The sequence below is a fragment of the Bombyx mandarina genome, chromosome 21 (genome assembly GCF_030267445.1).
Source record: "Bombyx mandarina strain Sakado chromosome 21, ASM3026744v2".
NCBI classification, from domain to species: Eukaryota; Metazoa; Arthropoda; class Insecta; order Lepidoptera; family Bombycidae; genus Bombyx; species Bombyx mandarina.
The window spans coordinates 12,234,711-12,253,153 of NC_143227.1; the positions used below are offsets into that span (position 1 = coordinate 12,234,711).

At 38.8% G+C, this 18,443-nt stretch overlaps 1 protein-coding gene across 1 annotated transcript in view; it reads left to right on the plus strand.

The window, feature by feature from the left end:
• LOC114240935 (organic cation transporter protein) overlaps positions 1 to 17,586 on the plus strand; it is a 44,894-nt gene extending 27,308 nt beyond the window's left edge. The window contains exons 3-7 of the mRNA XM_028171618.2: positions 1,991 to 2,204; positions 3,930 to 4,185; positions 5,573 to 6,193; positions 11,502 to 11,680; positions 12,135 to 17,586. Coding sequence (XP_028027419.2) covers positions 1,991 to 2,204; positions 3,930 to 4,185; positions 5,573 to 6,193; positions 11,502 to 11,680; positions 12,135 to 12,305 — 1,441 coding nt within the window. The 3' untranslated portion in view covers positions 12,306 to 17,586. The remainder of the gene's footprint in view (positions 1 to 1,990; positions 2,205 to 3,929; positions 4,186 to 5,572; positions 6,194 to 11,501; positions 11,681 to 12,134) is intronic.
• Positions 17,587 to 18,443: the final 857 nt, after the last annotated feature.

The window sequence follows — 18,443 nt, forward strand, 5'->3', positions numbered from 1 at the left end:
TTTTATTCTGACATCTAATCATCTCGTTGGCCATTCACGGTTTCTATACACAACAATTAAATGATTACTAGTGGTCCCGCAGTAATCGAAATTCGACTATAATGTGAATTGAAATTGTATGTTTAAACATTGTTATGGTTCTATTGTCAAATACTATTATTATATTTCCATAATATAATCACAGATTTCGCCAAAACTTACACTATAGATAAATAAAGACAAACAATATTAATCTATTTCGGCATTTGACCACAGACTTTAAACATTAACAAAAGTTTGAAAATTGACAATAAACAAAGAGTATAATTATATGTATGTGTGTGTGTCAAATACATGGTAGGGTGTGTAATGTTTTTTTTATTGATTTAAGGTATGTTTTAAGCATAATTTAAAAAAAAATAGCATTGTGCACTCCTCCTCTGTATTCTCTATAAGTGTGGGTAATTTCATATTTCTCCGTCCGCGCAATTTTCGTAAAAAGGGGCACAAAGTTTTTGCTTCACGTATTAATATATAGATAAACCTAAATTGGAACCATTAAACTTCACTTCCCAATATACCTGACCAACGTCAATCTTCTACATTTAAAACAGTCACCGGTACCAATTATATAGCTCATCTCGCATACTCATTTCAATTTGAATACACCAAATATGATGCTCAAACGCCCCATATAGAAACATTAACGGCCGTCTGGTGTAGTGGTAAGTGACATGGTCACTATACATGGTGGTCGCGGGTTCGAATCCCGCCAAGGGAGGATATTTGTATAATAAATATAAAATGTCTTTTCCAGGGTTATGGATGTATATTAAATATAATATGTATGTGTATAATAAAAATCTTACATTTATTTCCGTTATCTGGTACCTGTAACACAAGTTCTTTACGAACTTAGCACGGGACCAGTTAACGTGACATGATTGTTAGTAAATATTTATTATTATTATTATTATTATTTTGTGCTTTATAATCCAGATTTCGATCTACAAACGACTTTATTACAGGAAGACTCATGAATCACTATTTGCGAACGTGTCGAACGCATGATAAATCATTAGACATGTTTTGCTCTGAACAATGTATCGATAAGCTTATCAGCTCTTGAACTGAGATAATTAAATCGATAACAATCGATGTAAACGATAAACGTACTCGTAGTACGAAATACTATGCATTAAGAACACGTCTGCGTTTTAAAAAAAACCTAGTATCTCAATTGCAATTGTGGCCTAAAAGATAAGACGTCCGGTGCATTCGTGTTGAGCAATGCAACGGTGTTCGAATCTCGCAGGCGGGTACCAATTTTTCTAATGAAATACGTACTTAACAAATGTTCACGATCGACTTAAAAAAAAAACCCGCAAAATTATATTTTGCGTAATGACTGGTGGTAGGACCTCTTGTGAGTCCGCACGGGTAGGTACCACCACCCCGCCTATTTCTGCCGTGAAGCAGTAATGCGTTTCGGTTTGAAGGGTGGGGCAGCCGTTGTAACTATACTGAGACTTTAGAACTTACATCTCAAGGTGGGGTGCGCATTTACGTCGTAAATGTCTATGGGCTCCAGTAACCACTTAACACCAGGTGGGCTGTAGCCTCGTCCACCCATATAACCAATAAAAAAAACTTGAGACATCAATTTCGAAATCTTCATTAGTTATTTTGGAATAATGACTATCCTACCCTTTAAATCAGAAAAGCTTGGTTTCCGTGTGTTACCGTAATTACCACTTACCATTCGATGTCAAAAATCAAAATTGACAGACAGATGATGTATTCGCTGATTTTACTACGCAAAAAACACTGTGGTTTTTTTTAATTTTTATTGCCCTTGTAGGCAGACGAGCATGCGGCCCACCTGATGGTGAGTGGTTACCGTCGCCCATGGACTTCAGCAATGCCAGGGGCAGAACCAAGCCGCTGCCTACTAAATGCCTTATAAATGCGCTCGTAAACAGCTAAAAATGGCCATTTTTTTTTTAAACAGATGCGAAGTAGACGGCTGTGAGTTAAGGTTTAATGATACATCCTGGCTGCAGTACGCTATCCCGCTGGACGTGGAGAAACAGCGTCCTCAATCCTGCTTCATGTACGAGCAAGCAAACGTTACGAGTCAGCAGTGTTTGCCTGAAGACTTCATCAATAAAACTGTGCCTTGCGAGAGTTTTGTTTACGAAAACGATTATTCTTTTGTCAAAGAGGTAAATTTTGGTTTTATATTGCTTCACTTACCACGTTGATCGCCACACGGCCCACTGGTCATTAGGAAATGAGTAGGAAATGTCATTTAGAATGGATGAGGCAAAAAATCATAGAAAATGTGTTATAGATAGTGATAAACAAATCTTATACCTTTAAACGAGCAATTCTTGTATATTAATATATATTATGTATATAATCTGAATCTCGGAAACGGCTCTAACGATTTTCATAAAATTTAGTATACAGGGGATTCCGGGAGCGATAAATCAATCTAGCTACGATTTATTTTCAGAAAATGTTGTTTTATTCGTGTTTTCAATAATCAACTCTTCCCGACATCTATTGGTGAATAATAATACTGTTTTTCTTAATCGAGGGCAACTAACCGCTTTAAAGACACAACAAGATGGCGTTATCAAAAAAAAAAACCGGTCATCATCTAGTTCAATATTAAGTTAACACGGTATTCACTCATGTACATATATGAATGTGGACAATTACAATGATTTATTCACAAATATTACGTACCCGGGACCCAATGCACACAGATACAGTTGTATGACTAAACATTGCACGTAACCTTCTAGGTCCAATATGCAGTGTTCAACCCACGATATTCTTGGCCATGACACATGCCTTGAATCAATATTCTCGATTGCTACTTCAACTTTATAATGTACTAGTAAAACAGTGTTGCGCTTCGCTGAGACTGTTAAACTTTGAAATACACAGCTTTTGCTAATAAATCTGTGCTAATTTGCTAGTAAATTAGAAATATGTTTGAATATGGTTTGAAGGGTGGGGCAGCCGTTATACTGTAAAAACTGAGACCTTAGAACTCATGTCGAGGTGGGTGATGGTATTTACGTTGTAGACGTCTATTGGCTCCTTTAACTACTAAACACCAGGTGGGCCGTGAGCTCATTCACCCATCCGAGCAATAAAAAAAATATATATATTTCAGTCAGTGCGGTATTTAAAGTTGAAGAGCATAGAAAATAACACATAATAGTCGAAGCGTAAGGCATGGTATCGCTTATTAAATAATAACTCATAGACATGGCAAAATAAATACCGCCTCTCACCTCAATACATGAAGACAATCTCGGTTGTAATTCAAAATATCCTTGCCCGTCCATACCCGATCCTGTAGACCGAATGGTAAACAGTCGACGTCGCCCAAAACACGTCATTACGAATCCTCCCGATCCATTAACGGTGCTTTTAGGTACCACAAGCACCGGTCACCGTCCTCGTCGAACCCGTCGCTTGCGACGAAAGGCTCGACGAGCGAATTAACCCATACTGTAAAAACTGAGACCTTAGAACTCATATCGAGGTGGGTGGTGGTATTTACGTTGTAGATGTCTATGGGCTCCAGTAACCACTTAACACCAGGTGGGCTGTGAGCTCGTCCACACATCTAAGCAATAAAAAAAAAAAAAGACAGCCCATTGAGTTTCTCGCCGGATCTTCTCAATGGGTCGCGTTTCCGATCCGGTGGTAGATTCTGCGAGCACTGTTCTTGCTAGGGCCAGTGTTAGCTTCCCTCCGATTTGAGCCCCGTGAGCTCATCTACTAGTTAAGGTTACGCTGAAATAGTCTCTCAAGGCTATCAGATTAGGAAGGAAAAAAAAATTACTTGCTCGTCTCCTGAAGTTGAATTGGAATAGTTTTAATCTCGCTGCCAATTGAGGGTAGTTACAACGCAAGTATTTTTTTAGTTCAACCTTGTCTGCCAAGAATGGAAACGAGCGCTAGTCGGAACCATCCATAATTCTGGAATGTTTGTGGCCATGCTGTTCACTGGAGCCATATCGGATAGGTTCGGGAGGAAAGTTGCTGTAGGGTTTTCTTCCTGCGCAAGTTTCATATTCGGATTCGCTCGATCTTTCTCGCCGAGCTACCTGTTTTTCGTTGCCATGCATTTCCTGGAGGCTGGTTTCGGCGGAGGACTTTACCCTTCAGCTTATGTTTTCAGTAAGTAACCATACGAAAATATTATTATATATTAGTTTAACACGATAAGCGTCCCGACGGACACCATGTGTCCACAACATACTTTCGTCTAGGGCAGTGTTTCCCAACCTTTTTTGTGCCATGCCCCACTGTAACATTTCTAAAATTTTTGTTGCCCTCAAATATAATTTTTAACATAAAAAAATTGATTTTTTCACTTAAGAAACATAAATGATTGGTTTTAGGAAGAAATCACTATGAAATTGTTATGAAAACACAGTACGTATTATAATATTTCAAAACATATAATAAAAAAACGAAATTCAAATTCAAAATAATTTTAATATAGATTTTGGATATGAATATAGTGCGATTGCCACCCTTAATTATCAAATTGCCCCCTGTGGGGCGTGGGCCCCACGTTGGGAAACACCGCTCTAGGGCCACACCAATATATCAATAATGATCCAAAAAGCGTTGAGGTGTCCTTTCGCAAATATTATCAAGAAATAACTCATTAATAATTGGGCAACTGACGGATAAAGTGACTACTCATTACACCTCTCCCCGGGACCCGACCTATTGGCGGTCACAGTGTGTTCATCGCAGCCCACTGAATTAAATAAACACGGTTTCAAGTCTGGCGTTCAACGTGTTAATAATGACAGTCGCACTAAACGCAACTGTCGATGATGTTATTGGAATGTACCAAGATATTTTAAGCTTATTATTTACACGAACGAATACCGAACCCCATAAAAAGAATGATATCATATAATTTGAAGAAAGTCTATACGGTCGTCTTTGATTTCAAGATATCACTGCATTAATACTGCTGTGGGCACAGGTCAATACTCCTTAACCAGATGTTCGCGCATTTTAACTAGCCAAGACGAACTAATCTGTTCTATATAATAAGTTCTAAGGGATTCATGAGATGCGTAAGCTTGGACGCCCCGTCCCCATGACATCACGACCACTCTGTCAAGAGATAAACGATTGAGAAGAACGGACGAACACATTCCAACTAAGGCCAAGTGATAACCGAAACCCATACCGTGAATTGTGTTGTGTGAAATTGGTACAACAATTTGTTTTACGCCAACAATTGACAGGTTAATTAAACAGTATAAATTACAAAAGCGTGAAGAGAGCCGTAGGGCCTTGCGATATATTGAAACCGGTATCTGTGGTGGGAAAAGTGAAATCTGTGTAATGAATTATAGTTTAATGGCTGCGTTAAAAACAGCCGGTCTCGTTAGCGGACTCTCGAATTTCAATAACGAATAAATTATTTGAAGGTGTAGGTACAAAGTTCGTTTTCGTCACGTCAGTAAAGCAAAGTTCATTAAACCCCGACCATATGTTACGCGCGAACGTTATTTAACCTTCATCGTTCTATTTATAGTTGTGGAACTGGTTGGCCTCAAGCAACGGGTCATCGTGTCGGCCATGTGCAACATGACCTTCGTTATCGGCGTCGTTCTCATAGCCCTTCTGGCCTGGGCTGTAAACAACTGGAGGACATACATCCTAATCCTCTACTGCCCCGCCACAATCGTCTTCGTATACGTTTGGTTTATGAACGAAAGCGCGCGCTGGCTTCTCAGCAAAGGACGAAGGGACGAAGCAATTGACGTACTGAAACGCGCCGCCAAGATCAACAATCTAGACCCGAGGAGTCTCGATCTAGATGCGCTCGGAGATCCCCTGCTGAAACCGCAGAACCAAACCGGGGACAAAAAGTCTCAGATGTACAAGGCCATCAGATCTGGTATAATATGGAAACGGGTCGCGATTTGCTCGTTTCTATGGATGACGTGTTCCCTAGTGTACTATGGTTTTTCCATTAATTCGGTTTCTTTAAGTAGCAATAGATACGTTAGCTTCATGCTCGTGACGTTAGTGGAGATACCTGCCTATATTGTGGTAGTCATCGTGCTGGATAAATACGGGAGGAAGAAAACTTTATTGACGACTTATCTAACTTGTACGGTCATGAGTTTGCTGTTCGCTTTCTTGCCAAGATGTAAGTATTTTGTTTTTTGTTTTTCTTTTGTTTGTATTATTTCAAGGAAGCAACCGTTAAGAACACAAAACTGCGACTTTAGGTTACACGGTGGTAGGGGTAGTATTGATAAGTCCTATTAAACATTAACAACAATATGACTGTTAATACTGGCGGCTGATAGAAGAGAATGGAAGAGAAAAATTAGCTATGCCGACCCCACCTAGTGAGATAAGGTGGAGAAAAAGAAGAAGAAGACTGTTAATACGTAACACATAAAGACAACTGGTGGTAGGACGTGTTGTGAGTCCGCACGGGTAGGTACCACCACCCTGCCTATTTCTGCCGTGAAGCCGTAATACGTTTCGGTTTGAAGACGGGGCAGCCGTTGTGTTTTACACTAAGACCTTATTACTCATGTCAAGGTGTCTCAAGGTGGGTAGCGGCATTTACGTTGTTGATGTCTATGGGCTCTGGTCACCACCTAACACCAGATTGGCCGGGAGCTCGTCCATCCGCGAATAACATCGTGTCACAATAATAAAACCGGCAAAGCTTTTAATTCGCGTAATTACTGGTGGTAAGAAGTATTTTAAGTCCCCACGAGTAATAAACCATCAGTAGGTTCCAGTTTTAAGGGTGGGACAGCTCTAAAACGATACAATTACGACCTAGACCTTAAATCTCGAGATGAGTGATGGCATTCACGTTGTACTGTCTGCAGTCTTAAAAAGCATATGTTTAAAATTCAATCTAATTAATTTCAAGGTTTTTTTGCGTCAGCATTACTTAAATAACTTTATGCTGACACTTAAATCACGTCTGTGTAACGAAAGTATGCGTAAATGTCTTTTTTTTATAATTCATCATTTAATTTGGCTTACTGATCTATTTGTTCGAACCGCAACCGCATTAATATTGTCTACGGATGACCTTCATAATTTGAATACGTACGTATAATATTGGCACGTACATAAATCTTTCAAAATGTATGTGCCGATACAAAGTTAGTGCCGTGAGTCGTGACTGCGATGGACTGGTTCGTCGTGAACATCGACCTGCATGATGACCTGGACCTAAAGTCCATCAGTACGTATCTACAGTCGGCATCAATGCGCCACTTCGACAAAGCGCCACGACACGAGAAGTGTGCACACGAATGCTTTTAGGTACCTCAAGCACCGGTCATCGTTCTCGTCGAACCCGTCGCTTGCGACGAAGAGCTCCACGAGTAAATTAACCCACAGACACAGCCCACTGAGTTTCTCGCCGGATTTTCTCAGTGGGTCGCGTTTCCGATCCGGGGGAGATTCTGCGAAGCACGACTCTTGCTAGGGTTCGTGTTAGCAACGTCGTTAGGTTTGAGCCCCGTGAGCTCACCTACTAGTCAAGGTTACGCTGAAATAACCTCTCAAGGTTAGGTAGGAAAAAAAATTCGGTGAACAAACGGGTTTACCACGCTACTGTCATTGACAATGGCCACGACGGCGGTAACCATTAGGTGGGCTAATCAGAGAGCTATAGTAAAAAGATGCACAAAAATAGACAAGTAGGTACCACCACCCTGCCTATTTCTGCCGTGAAGCAGTAAAGCGTTACGATTTGAAGGGTAGGGCAGCTGTTGTACTATACAGAGACCTTAGAACTCATATCGGTGGCGGCATTTACGTTGTAGATGTCTATGGGCTGCGGTAACCACTTAACATCAGGTGAGCCGTGAGTTCGTCCGCCCAACTAAGCAATAAAAAATAAAAGATGGACGGATCGGACGTCAGTACTGGCAATGCTGGAAAACGATTGTGGTTCCAAGTTACAAGTTACTTACAATAAACTTTGTATCATTACGTTTTTTTTATTGCCTCTGTAGGCAGATGTGCATACGGCCCACCTGACGGTAAGTGGTTACCGTCGCTCGTGGACGTCAGCAACGCCAGGGGCAGAGCCAAGCCGCTGTCTACCGTTAAGTAATCTCCGCAAGCCTCGTTTGAAGAAGGACATGTCATAGCGCTCGGGAAACACCGTGGAGGGGAGCTCATTCCAAAGCCGGATGGTACATGGCAGAAAAGATATTTGGAAACGTACTGTGGATGAACGCAGCGGTTCCAGATAATATGGGTGGACTCTACTCCGATGGCGGGAGTAGTAAAGATAAATTACGTACGCGTAGGTATTATTACATATATGATTACGTACGCGTACATATTATTACGTATGATTACGTACGCGTACGTGTTATTTCGTATGATTACGTATGCGTACGTATCAAGTAATAAAAAAGATTATTAATGCACCGATTAAGTCTTACGTTCCAATTTCCACTCCAAGTCTTAAGGTGATGTCCATGCTGTCCAAAAAACGTCTAATATAAGCAGTGATCAACGACGAAACACAATTTTCCATCAGATCCAATAACCCTTCCTTGTTACGCCTTCAGCTCTAACGCTAGGAGCAGCCTTACGGACTCCGGTAACCCTACGAGCAACCTAACCTCAACATCAGCCCGCTGAGTTTCTCGTCGGATCTTCGCAGCGGGTCGCGATTCCGATCCGATAGTAGATTCATTCGCGAAGCAGCTACTCTTGAGTTGTTAGGTCTCCTTTGGAGGTGCTCGGCTAGCTATTAGCAAATCCCACCCCTCCTGACTGAGCCTTTGCTCCTGTCACTGGTGAAACTGGAAAGGCCTTTGGGCCACCAGTAATCACTCAGATTTCATTATTCATTGGAAGGTTAACACTACCGTGACCATATTCTGAATCCCTACAGAATTCTTACACGACACTCATTGCCATCAAACAAACAATATTACATCATGATTACTGAGGTCAAATAAAAATTGCTATTTTAAAACCACAATCGTTATTTGAAAATCGCATTTAACACACAAATGACAAATAATAAATAACCACTCACAATGACATAATGTTTAATGGTGGGAAGATATATAAATAAGTTGACGTGCTTTATGTTACGGAAATATTTTATGTTGTAAATTTATTGAAATGTCTGATTTAACCTGGGTGTGTATTGCACGTGCTATTTCAAGAAGTTAATTTGACTCTGTCTCTCTCTAAGGCGAGCGTGTGAAATTTATTAGCCCGTAAGTTTTCGGCAGTTAGCAGAATCTACTACAACATTAGATACATTCACAGAGTTCTTTATATGGCCGGTAATGGCCTTTTATGTAAGAGATCATAGTTTCGCGACTTAGAGTTTTTTATTGACGCAGATTCATTGACGAAATTACGCCCCAACCAAGCATAATTAATAGATTCAAGAAAAACTCGCATTTAAACGTGAGTTCAAAGTTGTTTGCATTAGGGTTTATTTGTACTACGATTGATTTTTAATTAAAAAATATCAAAAAACGGCACAACAGTCAAAAACTTATACTTCAGAAAATAAAATGAAAATTCTTCAAGAGACCCTGATTCTCGTCGCTTATTTGCTGATTAATAATCTGTCTTCCAAATAAAATAAAAAATCTTAGTAACAAACGAGTATACTATGACGCCGTCAAACATCTGGGCAGTTTGCAAAACTTAAATTCTCCGACTGCGCTACGACACAACGTAAATAACTTCCTATACAAAGCATCACAAATCATAGAAATGAAAAACACGTTGTTCGAACTAGCATCGTACTTACAGATACAATGTTATATAAAATTATATGACGGTTTTTATAGTATATTACGTACTATGATTTAGTCAGTAACACGGTTAAAAGAAAATACTTTGCAACGGTTTCCTTACAACGTAAACGCCGCTACACACTTACAACAGTTGTCCCGCCCTTCAAACCGAAACACATTACTGCTTCACGGCAGAAATAGGCAAGGCGGTGGTACCTACACATGCGGATTCACAAGACGTCCTACCACCAGTGTGCTATGTATTTATGTTTTTTGTCTTGATATAGTCGACTGGATTAACAGCCGTGATCGACCCATTGACTACCCCTGCTCTGATTGGAGAACTGATAGCCAAGCCCTAGATGCTACCGGGTCCCATACACATCACAACCTAAACAACACCACCTTAAAACAAGAGGTTGAACTTTACGGCCACTAAATCACTGCAGTCAACTTTACAACTAAGCTTCTTGATGGTATTTTTATATCCATACCAGACTTAGTTTAGTATAACTTTACTTTTTCCCTACCTAATAGCTGGTAGCCTCTAAGGCCGGGTTCACACGGCATTGTCCTGCACGTTTATTTGCAGTATACGTCTTAACGAATGAATAGTGGCACATACATTGTACATAGAACCGCGCAGGAGCCAGTCACCGTCGACGCCCTAGACACGTCCTTACGAATCCATCAGATCCAATAACCTTTGCATTAGACGCCTTCAGCTCTAACACTAGGAGCAGGCTTAGGGACCCCGGTAACCGTACTCGTCGAACCCGACAAAGAGTTCGCCGTGCAACCTAACCCATGAATGAGCTCGCTGAGTTCCTCCCCGGATCTTCTCAGCGGGTCGCGATTCCGATCCGGTAGTAGATTCATTCGCGAAGCAGCTGCTCTTGAGTTGTTAGGTCTCCTTCGGAGGCGCTCGAGTAGCTGTTAGCAAATCCCACCCCTCCTGGCTGAGCCTTTGCTCGCCCACCTATCCTGGTGAAACTGGAAAAGCCTCAGGGCCAACAGTAATCCTTCAATCATAAAAAAAACATAGAACCCTTCACGTGTCGTTTTTACTGCAAAAAAACGTTTACCGCTTATGCGTTTAAACGAATACTCAACGGACATTTGTCAAGCAAATCGAATGAACTTTAACGTTGCAGTGGCGTATAGTACATAATATATACCACGAGCGATGTGCCAGCGAGTTTTCACGAATTTGAGGGCTAGATTGCAAGAGTGTACGTGTAGATGGCACACATCTCAGCGATGTTATTTTTAAAAAATAAAATTCCCATTTATAATCTTTATTATAATTATATTTTTTCTTTCCTAAACTTTGTAGTTTTTTTATATGATTTTTTATAATCCGCTCAACTTTATGGCCCACCCTGTATAAGTAACTCTGTCTCGTTCACACGTTCGTTTTTACACGAACGAAAACACCCGGTTGATTGTACGTTAAAATAACGAATACAAAGAAAACGTGCAGGATAATGCCGTGTGAACCAAACCTAAGAGGCTATTTTAGCTACGCCCAGACGGCTAGATGAACTCTTGGGCTTAATCTGAGAGAATTTGATAACCCTAGCCTTAAGCAAAAGCACTGTTTCGCAGAACCTATACACCGGATAGGAATCACTGAAAAGATTCGGCAAGAAACTCAGTGGGCTATAACTTTACATATATATTGACTAATTGTTGCAGCTGATTACTGGTCGATACCGCTATATCTAGTTGGGAAATGGAGTGTCACATTAGCCTACAGTTCCGTCTATATATACGTGTCGGAAGTCTTCCCTACTAACATGAGGCAGACTCTGATAAGCGTCTGCTCTACAGCTGGAAGAATCGGCTCTCTAATAGCTCCTTTAACGCCACTACTGGTAAGCACTACTATTTTTATTTATTAAATATCAATGGCTGTTGGGTACTCGACCTTTAAGCCAATCTTAGTTATTTTAATGTACATATGAATGTATATAGCTTTAAATAGGCCACTTAGCGTAACACATTGAATTGCTCATTGCTACCATCAGGCCATTGACATTGCTAATATTTATATTAAATCTATTTCATTATTTAGCGCCAAATAAAGCATGGCTTCAAAAAATAGCGGCGTAAAACAACATTATTATTGTTTTTTATTCTGATTTTAATGTATGTAATAGATATGCACACTAATTGTTAAAAAAAGTATTTACTTCGTAACACAAATATTTATCGCTTTTCTCATCGAAGTATTACCTAGGTAGTAACAAGAATGCCTATGAAATAACAAAAATTTTATTTAATTATCAACACGAAAATACATTCAAAATACGTTATCTCTTCAAACAGTCATATTACCACAAATCGATGCCAACTGTGATCTTCGGAGCGATGTGCTTCATATCGAGCACTCTGGTCATGATGCTGCCGGAGACCAGGAACATGAGGCTGCCGGACACGATCGAGGAGGCCGAGCACCTCTCCAGAATGAAAAGCAAGAACGGCGACACCACAGACTGACGACCTAAATAAACATCAGTTTTAAACGGTCCTCCAATAATAAGCGCGTTTTTTTAACGTGTTAATAAAAAATAGCATAGCGATTATTAATTTATAACGTGCGAAAACTTCCTTTAACTGGTGGTAGGACCTCTTGTGGGTCCGCACGGGTAGGTACCACCGCCCTGCCTGTTTCTGCCGTGAAGCAGTAATGCGTTTCGGTTAGAAGAGTGGGGCAGCCGTTGTAACTATACTATGACCTCAGAACTCATATCTCAAGGTGGGTGGCGAAATTTACGTAGTATTAGTAAATTTACGTAGTAGATGTCTATGGGCTCCAGTAACCACTTAACACCAGGTGGGCTGTGAGCTCGTCCACCCACCTAAACAATCATTCCTCGATAAGTGACAGTAAAATTAATCGTTACACTAAAAACGCGATTTAAATTAACTGTCACATTGGATGGTGGTATACGCGATGTGACGATCATTGGTTTTTTCAACACCCATAACAACCGATCAATGTGAATAGATACGTGGTTTCAAACGTATTATATGTATTTGAAGATCTACAAAAAAAATCTGTCGTTTTAAATCTACCTAATAATCATGTGAAGCTTTTAGCTAGTGCCGTTGAGGTCGCATTAAACCGAATCTTAATTAAGCTCCCTCAAAATATCCGAGAAAAACTTTCGTTAAACGATAGTTCGTATGACGATTTCTTTCCCATCCCAATGATCACATCTCAATTGGCACTGACTAAAAACTAAAACAATTTTAGGATGCCATTTTCAATTTTACATTCACCTTTCGAGAGAACAAAAAAACAATTGTTTGCATTAGGGCCAAAATAAACGAACTGCTTAGAGTATATACAAAATAGCAGACTAATTCTAAAACTGGCATAAGTATTCATTACTGTTTCTAGCTATTATACTAATTGGAAAATGCCAAAAATAAAACCTATATCTATCACGTTTTTATTAACTTGAATCGTAATTTTCAATAACTTCGACAAACATTCTATTAACTTGAAAATTTGCATACGCGCTACAGTAATTTCACTAGTACGCTAGAATATCCTGACCAATACAATCAGGATAAAGGATCAATTGAATTGGTCATGTTCCTAAAGATCAAATACGCAAAATTATAGTCTACCTAATCACAGACAGGCGTATTGTGAGCCTTCACGGGTCAGTAGCAATATCCTGCCTATTTCGGCTACGAAACACTCTTGCATTGAAGTTGAAGGATGAGTCAGTCGACAGCAATTTTGAGTCTTCGGACTCTTGTCTTAAGGTGACATTCGCATTGGATGACGCCTGCTAACCACGGCACTGCAACAAATATCAATAACTAGCTGACCCGGCAGACTTCTTAGTGCCTCAATCGATAAATAAAAGACCTAAACTTTTGTATAAAATAAACTTAAAACAAACAAAAGGAATCCGCCCGACGGGGGACACATCAAAGCAAAAAACAAAATTGTTATTCTTATTTAATTCCGAGAATTTTCATATTTATCTACCTTTTAAACCTTTTCTGGATTTCCACAAATAATTCAAGACCAAAATTAGTGAAATCGGTTCAGCCGTTCTCGAGTTTTAGCGAGACTAACGAACAGCAATTCATTTTTATATATAGAAATAATCATTCAAATCAAAAGGACTATTTATACAGCTGTTTATACATTTGTACAGCTAAACCTTCTATAACGCGGTAGATACGTTGCTACAGAGTCCCGTGTTGTGCGGAACCGTGTCATATGAGACTAGAAGCCAGTACAAAAAGGAATGTATTTTTTCTAAGTGAAACATCTCAACTATGCCTGTATGTATGTAAAGAAAAACCTTCATATTCTAAAACTCTTTAGTTTTCTAACAAGGATTTTTCTTATCATTCAGTGAAGTTTGACATTCAGTAAAAAGAAGGTTCAGTTTGTTTAAAAATATTAATTTTATTAGATTATTACCTAAAGGCCTTTAAATGTTGTTTTATAATTATATTGGATACTCCAGTATAACAATATAACAATAACAATAAAATACTTCATTGCGTTGTCTGTTATATGTATAATGAGAAAACAACATTTAAAGATAAATCCTTTTTAGAAAACTAAAGAGTTTTAGACTATGAAGGTTTTTCTTTACATGTATTTACATACATAAAAATAAACGGTAAAATTTCGGTTCTCTTAATTTAATTATCGCGTATTCGTGGTGCACAATTCAATTTTGTAAATGATTTTAAATAAGTTTTTTCCTACCTAACCTGATAGCGTTGAGAGTCTATATCAGCGTAACCTTAACTAGTAGGTGAGCCCACGGGGCTCGAACCTGACGACGTTGCTAACACGAACCCTAGCAAGAGCCGTGTCTCGCAGAATTTACCACCGGATCGGAAACGCGACCCACTGAGAAGATCCGGCGAGAAACTCAGTGGGCTGTGTCTGAGGACTGAGGGTTAATTCACTCGTCGAGCCCTTCGTCGCAAGCGACGGGTTCGACGAGAACGACGCCCGATGCTTGTGGTACCTAAAAGCCCCGTTAGTGGATCGGGAGGATTTTAAACAAAAATCTCGTAACGCGTTGTAGAAGTACCGCGTTATAAGAGGGTTTTAGGGAACTTTTCGTGTTGGAGTGAAATCGTGTGTAAAATATCGTGTTATAACAGAGTTACCTGTAGGTGACTTTTAGTTTTTCTATAATTAACTTACCATCGATGCGCTATTCAGCTTAAGAACTGAAAAGAATATGTGAGAAACAATAGGCTTATCGAAATAAATGTAGATTCAAGGGAAACTGTTTGCTGTTTACAAAATACTATAATATTGGTGGGGCAGGTGGGGTGGACTGTGTTATCACACACAATTACAGCAAAACACTGCTCTTGCTAGGGCTAATGTTAGCTAAATCACTCAGGTTGAGTCCGTTAGCTCATCAACTCGTCCGCGCGTAGCTGGAATAGCCTATTAGGCATAAAAAACATACAATTCTAAAGTACGAGGTACTATTGTAATGTCGTGAATAGTGAAAACACATAGGTTGCGTTTTTATATTTCCTGTTTTGCGGTATTCCGACGTTCCTGACTATACGCATTAATAGAGTCGATCTACCGACGGTTCGCGCTCATAGGGCTAAATAAAAGACATTATGAAAGCGAATGTTTAATTTTTTTTTTTGTTTTTTTTTTCCTAATAACATTTTTATATCAATAGATTAAAAGACGAGCTTACTTGTGTAGTTTAAAAAAATACTTGCAACATTTTTAAATGTGTTTATATTTCGAATTTCGAATTTATACGCGTTAATACAGTCGATCTACCGACGGTTCGCGCCCATAGGGCTAAATAAAAGACATTATGAAAGCGAATTTTTAATTTATTATGTTTTTTGGTAATAACATTTTTATATCAATAGATCGAAAGACGAGCTTACTTGTGTATCGCTGTGATGAATCATTGCGACGATATGATTCGCTAAATCATTAACTAGCAAGTTGAAGCTCGCGTGTTGATAACCGTACTAAGTTTCAACTCAATCTAACTAACGATTGTCGGAGCTTATAAATCTCAAATCTACATAATATTATAAACTTTTATAAATAGATTAAATAGCTCTTTCTCTCTCTAGTGAGTAGGGACATGCAAGCAACTGAATGCATGGGTGCAACTTTGACAGCGTCTTATCTTCAATTTACTCTTAAGTTACATGTTCATCACGTGGGCTGTTTATAAATAATACATTTAACAAAAAAACTATACTTCCGATTTTATAAGTCTAAGGTGTGATCTATAGTTTTTTTGTCCTATCAAAACTGGTACGACTAGATCAGTCAATCGGTACGAAATGTTCATTTTATAAAATTAGCGAATCGATATACGACTCCCGGTTTTAATGTTGAGAGTTTTAAATAAATTACGCATATGACGCTCAGTGCGTTAAGATTAGCATTGAGTAAACATTGTGCAGGAAAATATTATATTTTCTATTTAATAGCAGACATAGCCGCGGGTTGAGAGGCGTTAAATTTGATAAATAATGAAACGAATCTGATATACGTGTGCTTGTGTAACTTTCTTTGTACTTAGTTCGAGTTTTTAACTTCTCGATCGCGTAAAAGTTAACTCAAACATGTATGGTGTTGGAATAGCTTTCCTTCGTTTGCCGCTAGGGGCGCTGTTCCAATTCCATACAAATTTGAGTGAACTCTTACGCGATCGAGAAGTTACAACACTCGCACTAAGCACACTGATCTGTTAAACTATCAGATCGATTGGTAGATCCGAAGATACGGATATAGCAGATTCACCACGCATTGCCCGGGTCATGTTATATGCCATAGTCAAAAGTTTCCTATCTATTAATCCAGGTGAACTAATAACTTCAGCGCGAAAATTCACCTTAACATATTCAGCCATTTTTGGATGATTGTCTAACAGTCTCGTTTTTTGTATTAATGTATGTATGATGTTACATACAAGCTTTCACAATTATAATAATGTTGTTATACTGTACATAGTACAGATTCTTGGGTAGCTTGGAAGCTATGAAGGGGGAACAAAGAAATCGAATCGTAGTAGTTAGGCTTTTTCGTGTCAAAATTATGAACTAGAAAATAAATTACTGTAGATCACAGAGGGCATTGCATTATACCATTGATATATTATACAGGGTGTGTCTTTAGGGTAAATCGAAGTTATTGTTTTTCTTGAGAATGTCAGGAGATACGAGCTCTCTGACATATCGCATACCTTTTAAAACCTTTAAAATATTTTTAAAGAGACGGAAAGCTTACTTTACTATTTTCTAACTTAAAATTTGAGTCATTTTTAAATTTTAAATTTTTATTTTATAAACCGATAGAATACTTGTTCATAGTTAGTTCGAAGTATTGAAACTCATTTTCTTAAAATTTTTAGTTAAGCCTGTTCAATGCTAAAGTTGCGATATTTTTGTTTAGAATGATAATTTCGGTACACCATAATAACGATTAAAACAAATTAATTAACTCTCGCATTGAAAGCCAAAAGATCAAAAGAAAACAACCAAAAAATAAATCGCCTCACCATTACAATAAAAAAAAAACTCTTAATTGTGAGATGCTTAAGACGAAAAGAATATTTGAGCTTTTGTATATAAGGTCGGAATTAATCCTCAGAAAAATTTTATTAATAAAGAAGTACTTTTTACACTTTTGTAATGTTCGTCCACTTAATGTTTATAAACAATTAATTTCTGTTTAGTTTTAAATATTTTGTACATTATTTATGGTATTACGTAATAAACAATGTAAAAATAATATTTCTGTGTTTAATTTTTTTTTATTATACTTTATATTATATCACTGCGTAAGTATCCTTGACAAGCCAAGCCAATAATATAATTAATATCACGACCTCATCCCTCCATGCATCATGAGGTCTAAATCTCAATTATAGCTAATAAAGACTGACCTAAACGTAAAACATCAATATCTCCATTCTTCAAGAAATCGGCATTAAGCAGTGTCTTTCGACGCTCGTGCATAGGCGCATACTATCATTTCTTGGACATATCTCCCGGCGAGGATATGACTCCATAGAGTGCCTTGTTGTTCAGGACAAAGTAGAAGGCACCAGACCGCGTGGAAGGTTGCCCATGCAATGGACCGACCAAGTGAAGTCGGCAGTTGACGGTTTTTTTATTTTTTTTATTGCTTCGATGGTTGGACAAGCTCACAGCCCACCTGATGTTAAGTGGTTACTGAAGCCCATAGACATCTACAATGTAAATGCGCCACCCACCTTGAGATATAAGTTCTAAGGTCTTAGCATAGTTACAACGGCTGCCCCACCCTTCAAACCGAAACGCATTACTGCTTCACGGCAGAAATAGGCGGGGCGGTGGTACCTACCCGTGCGGACTCACATGAGGTCCTACCACCAGTGATTACGCAAATTATAATTTTGCGGGTTTGATTTTTATTACACGATGTTATTCCCTCACCGTGGAAGTCAATCGTGAACATTTGTTAAGTACGTATTTCATTAGAAAAATTAGTACCCGCCTGCGGGATTCGAACACCGTTGCATCGCTACATACCAATGCACCGGACGTCTTATCCTTTAGGCCACGACGACGGTTGTTTACATGAGTGTACCAGACTCACCATAA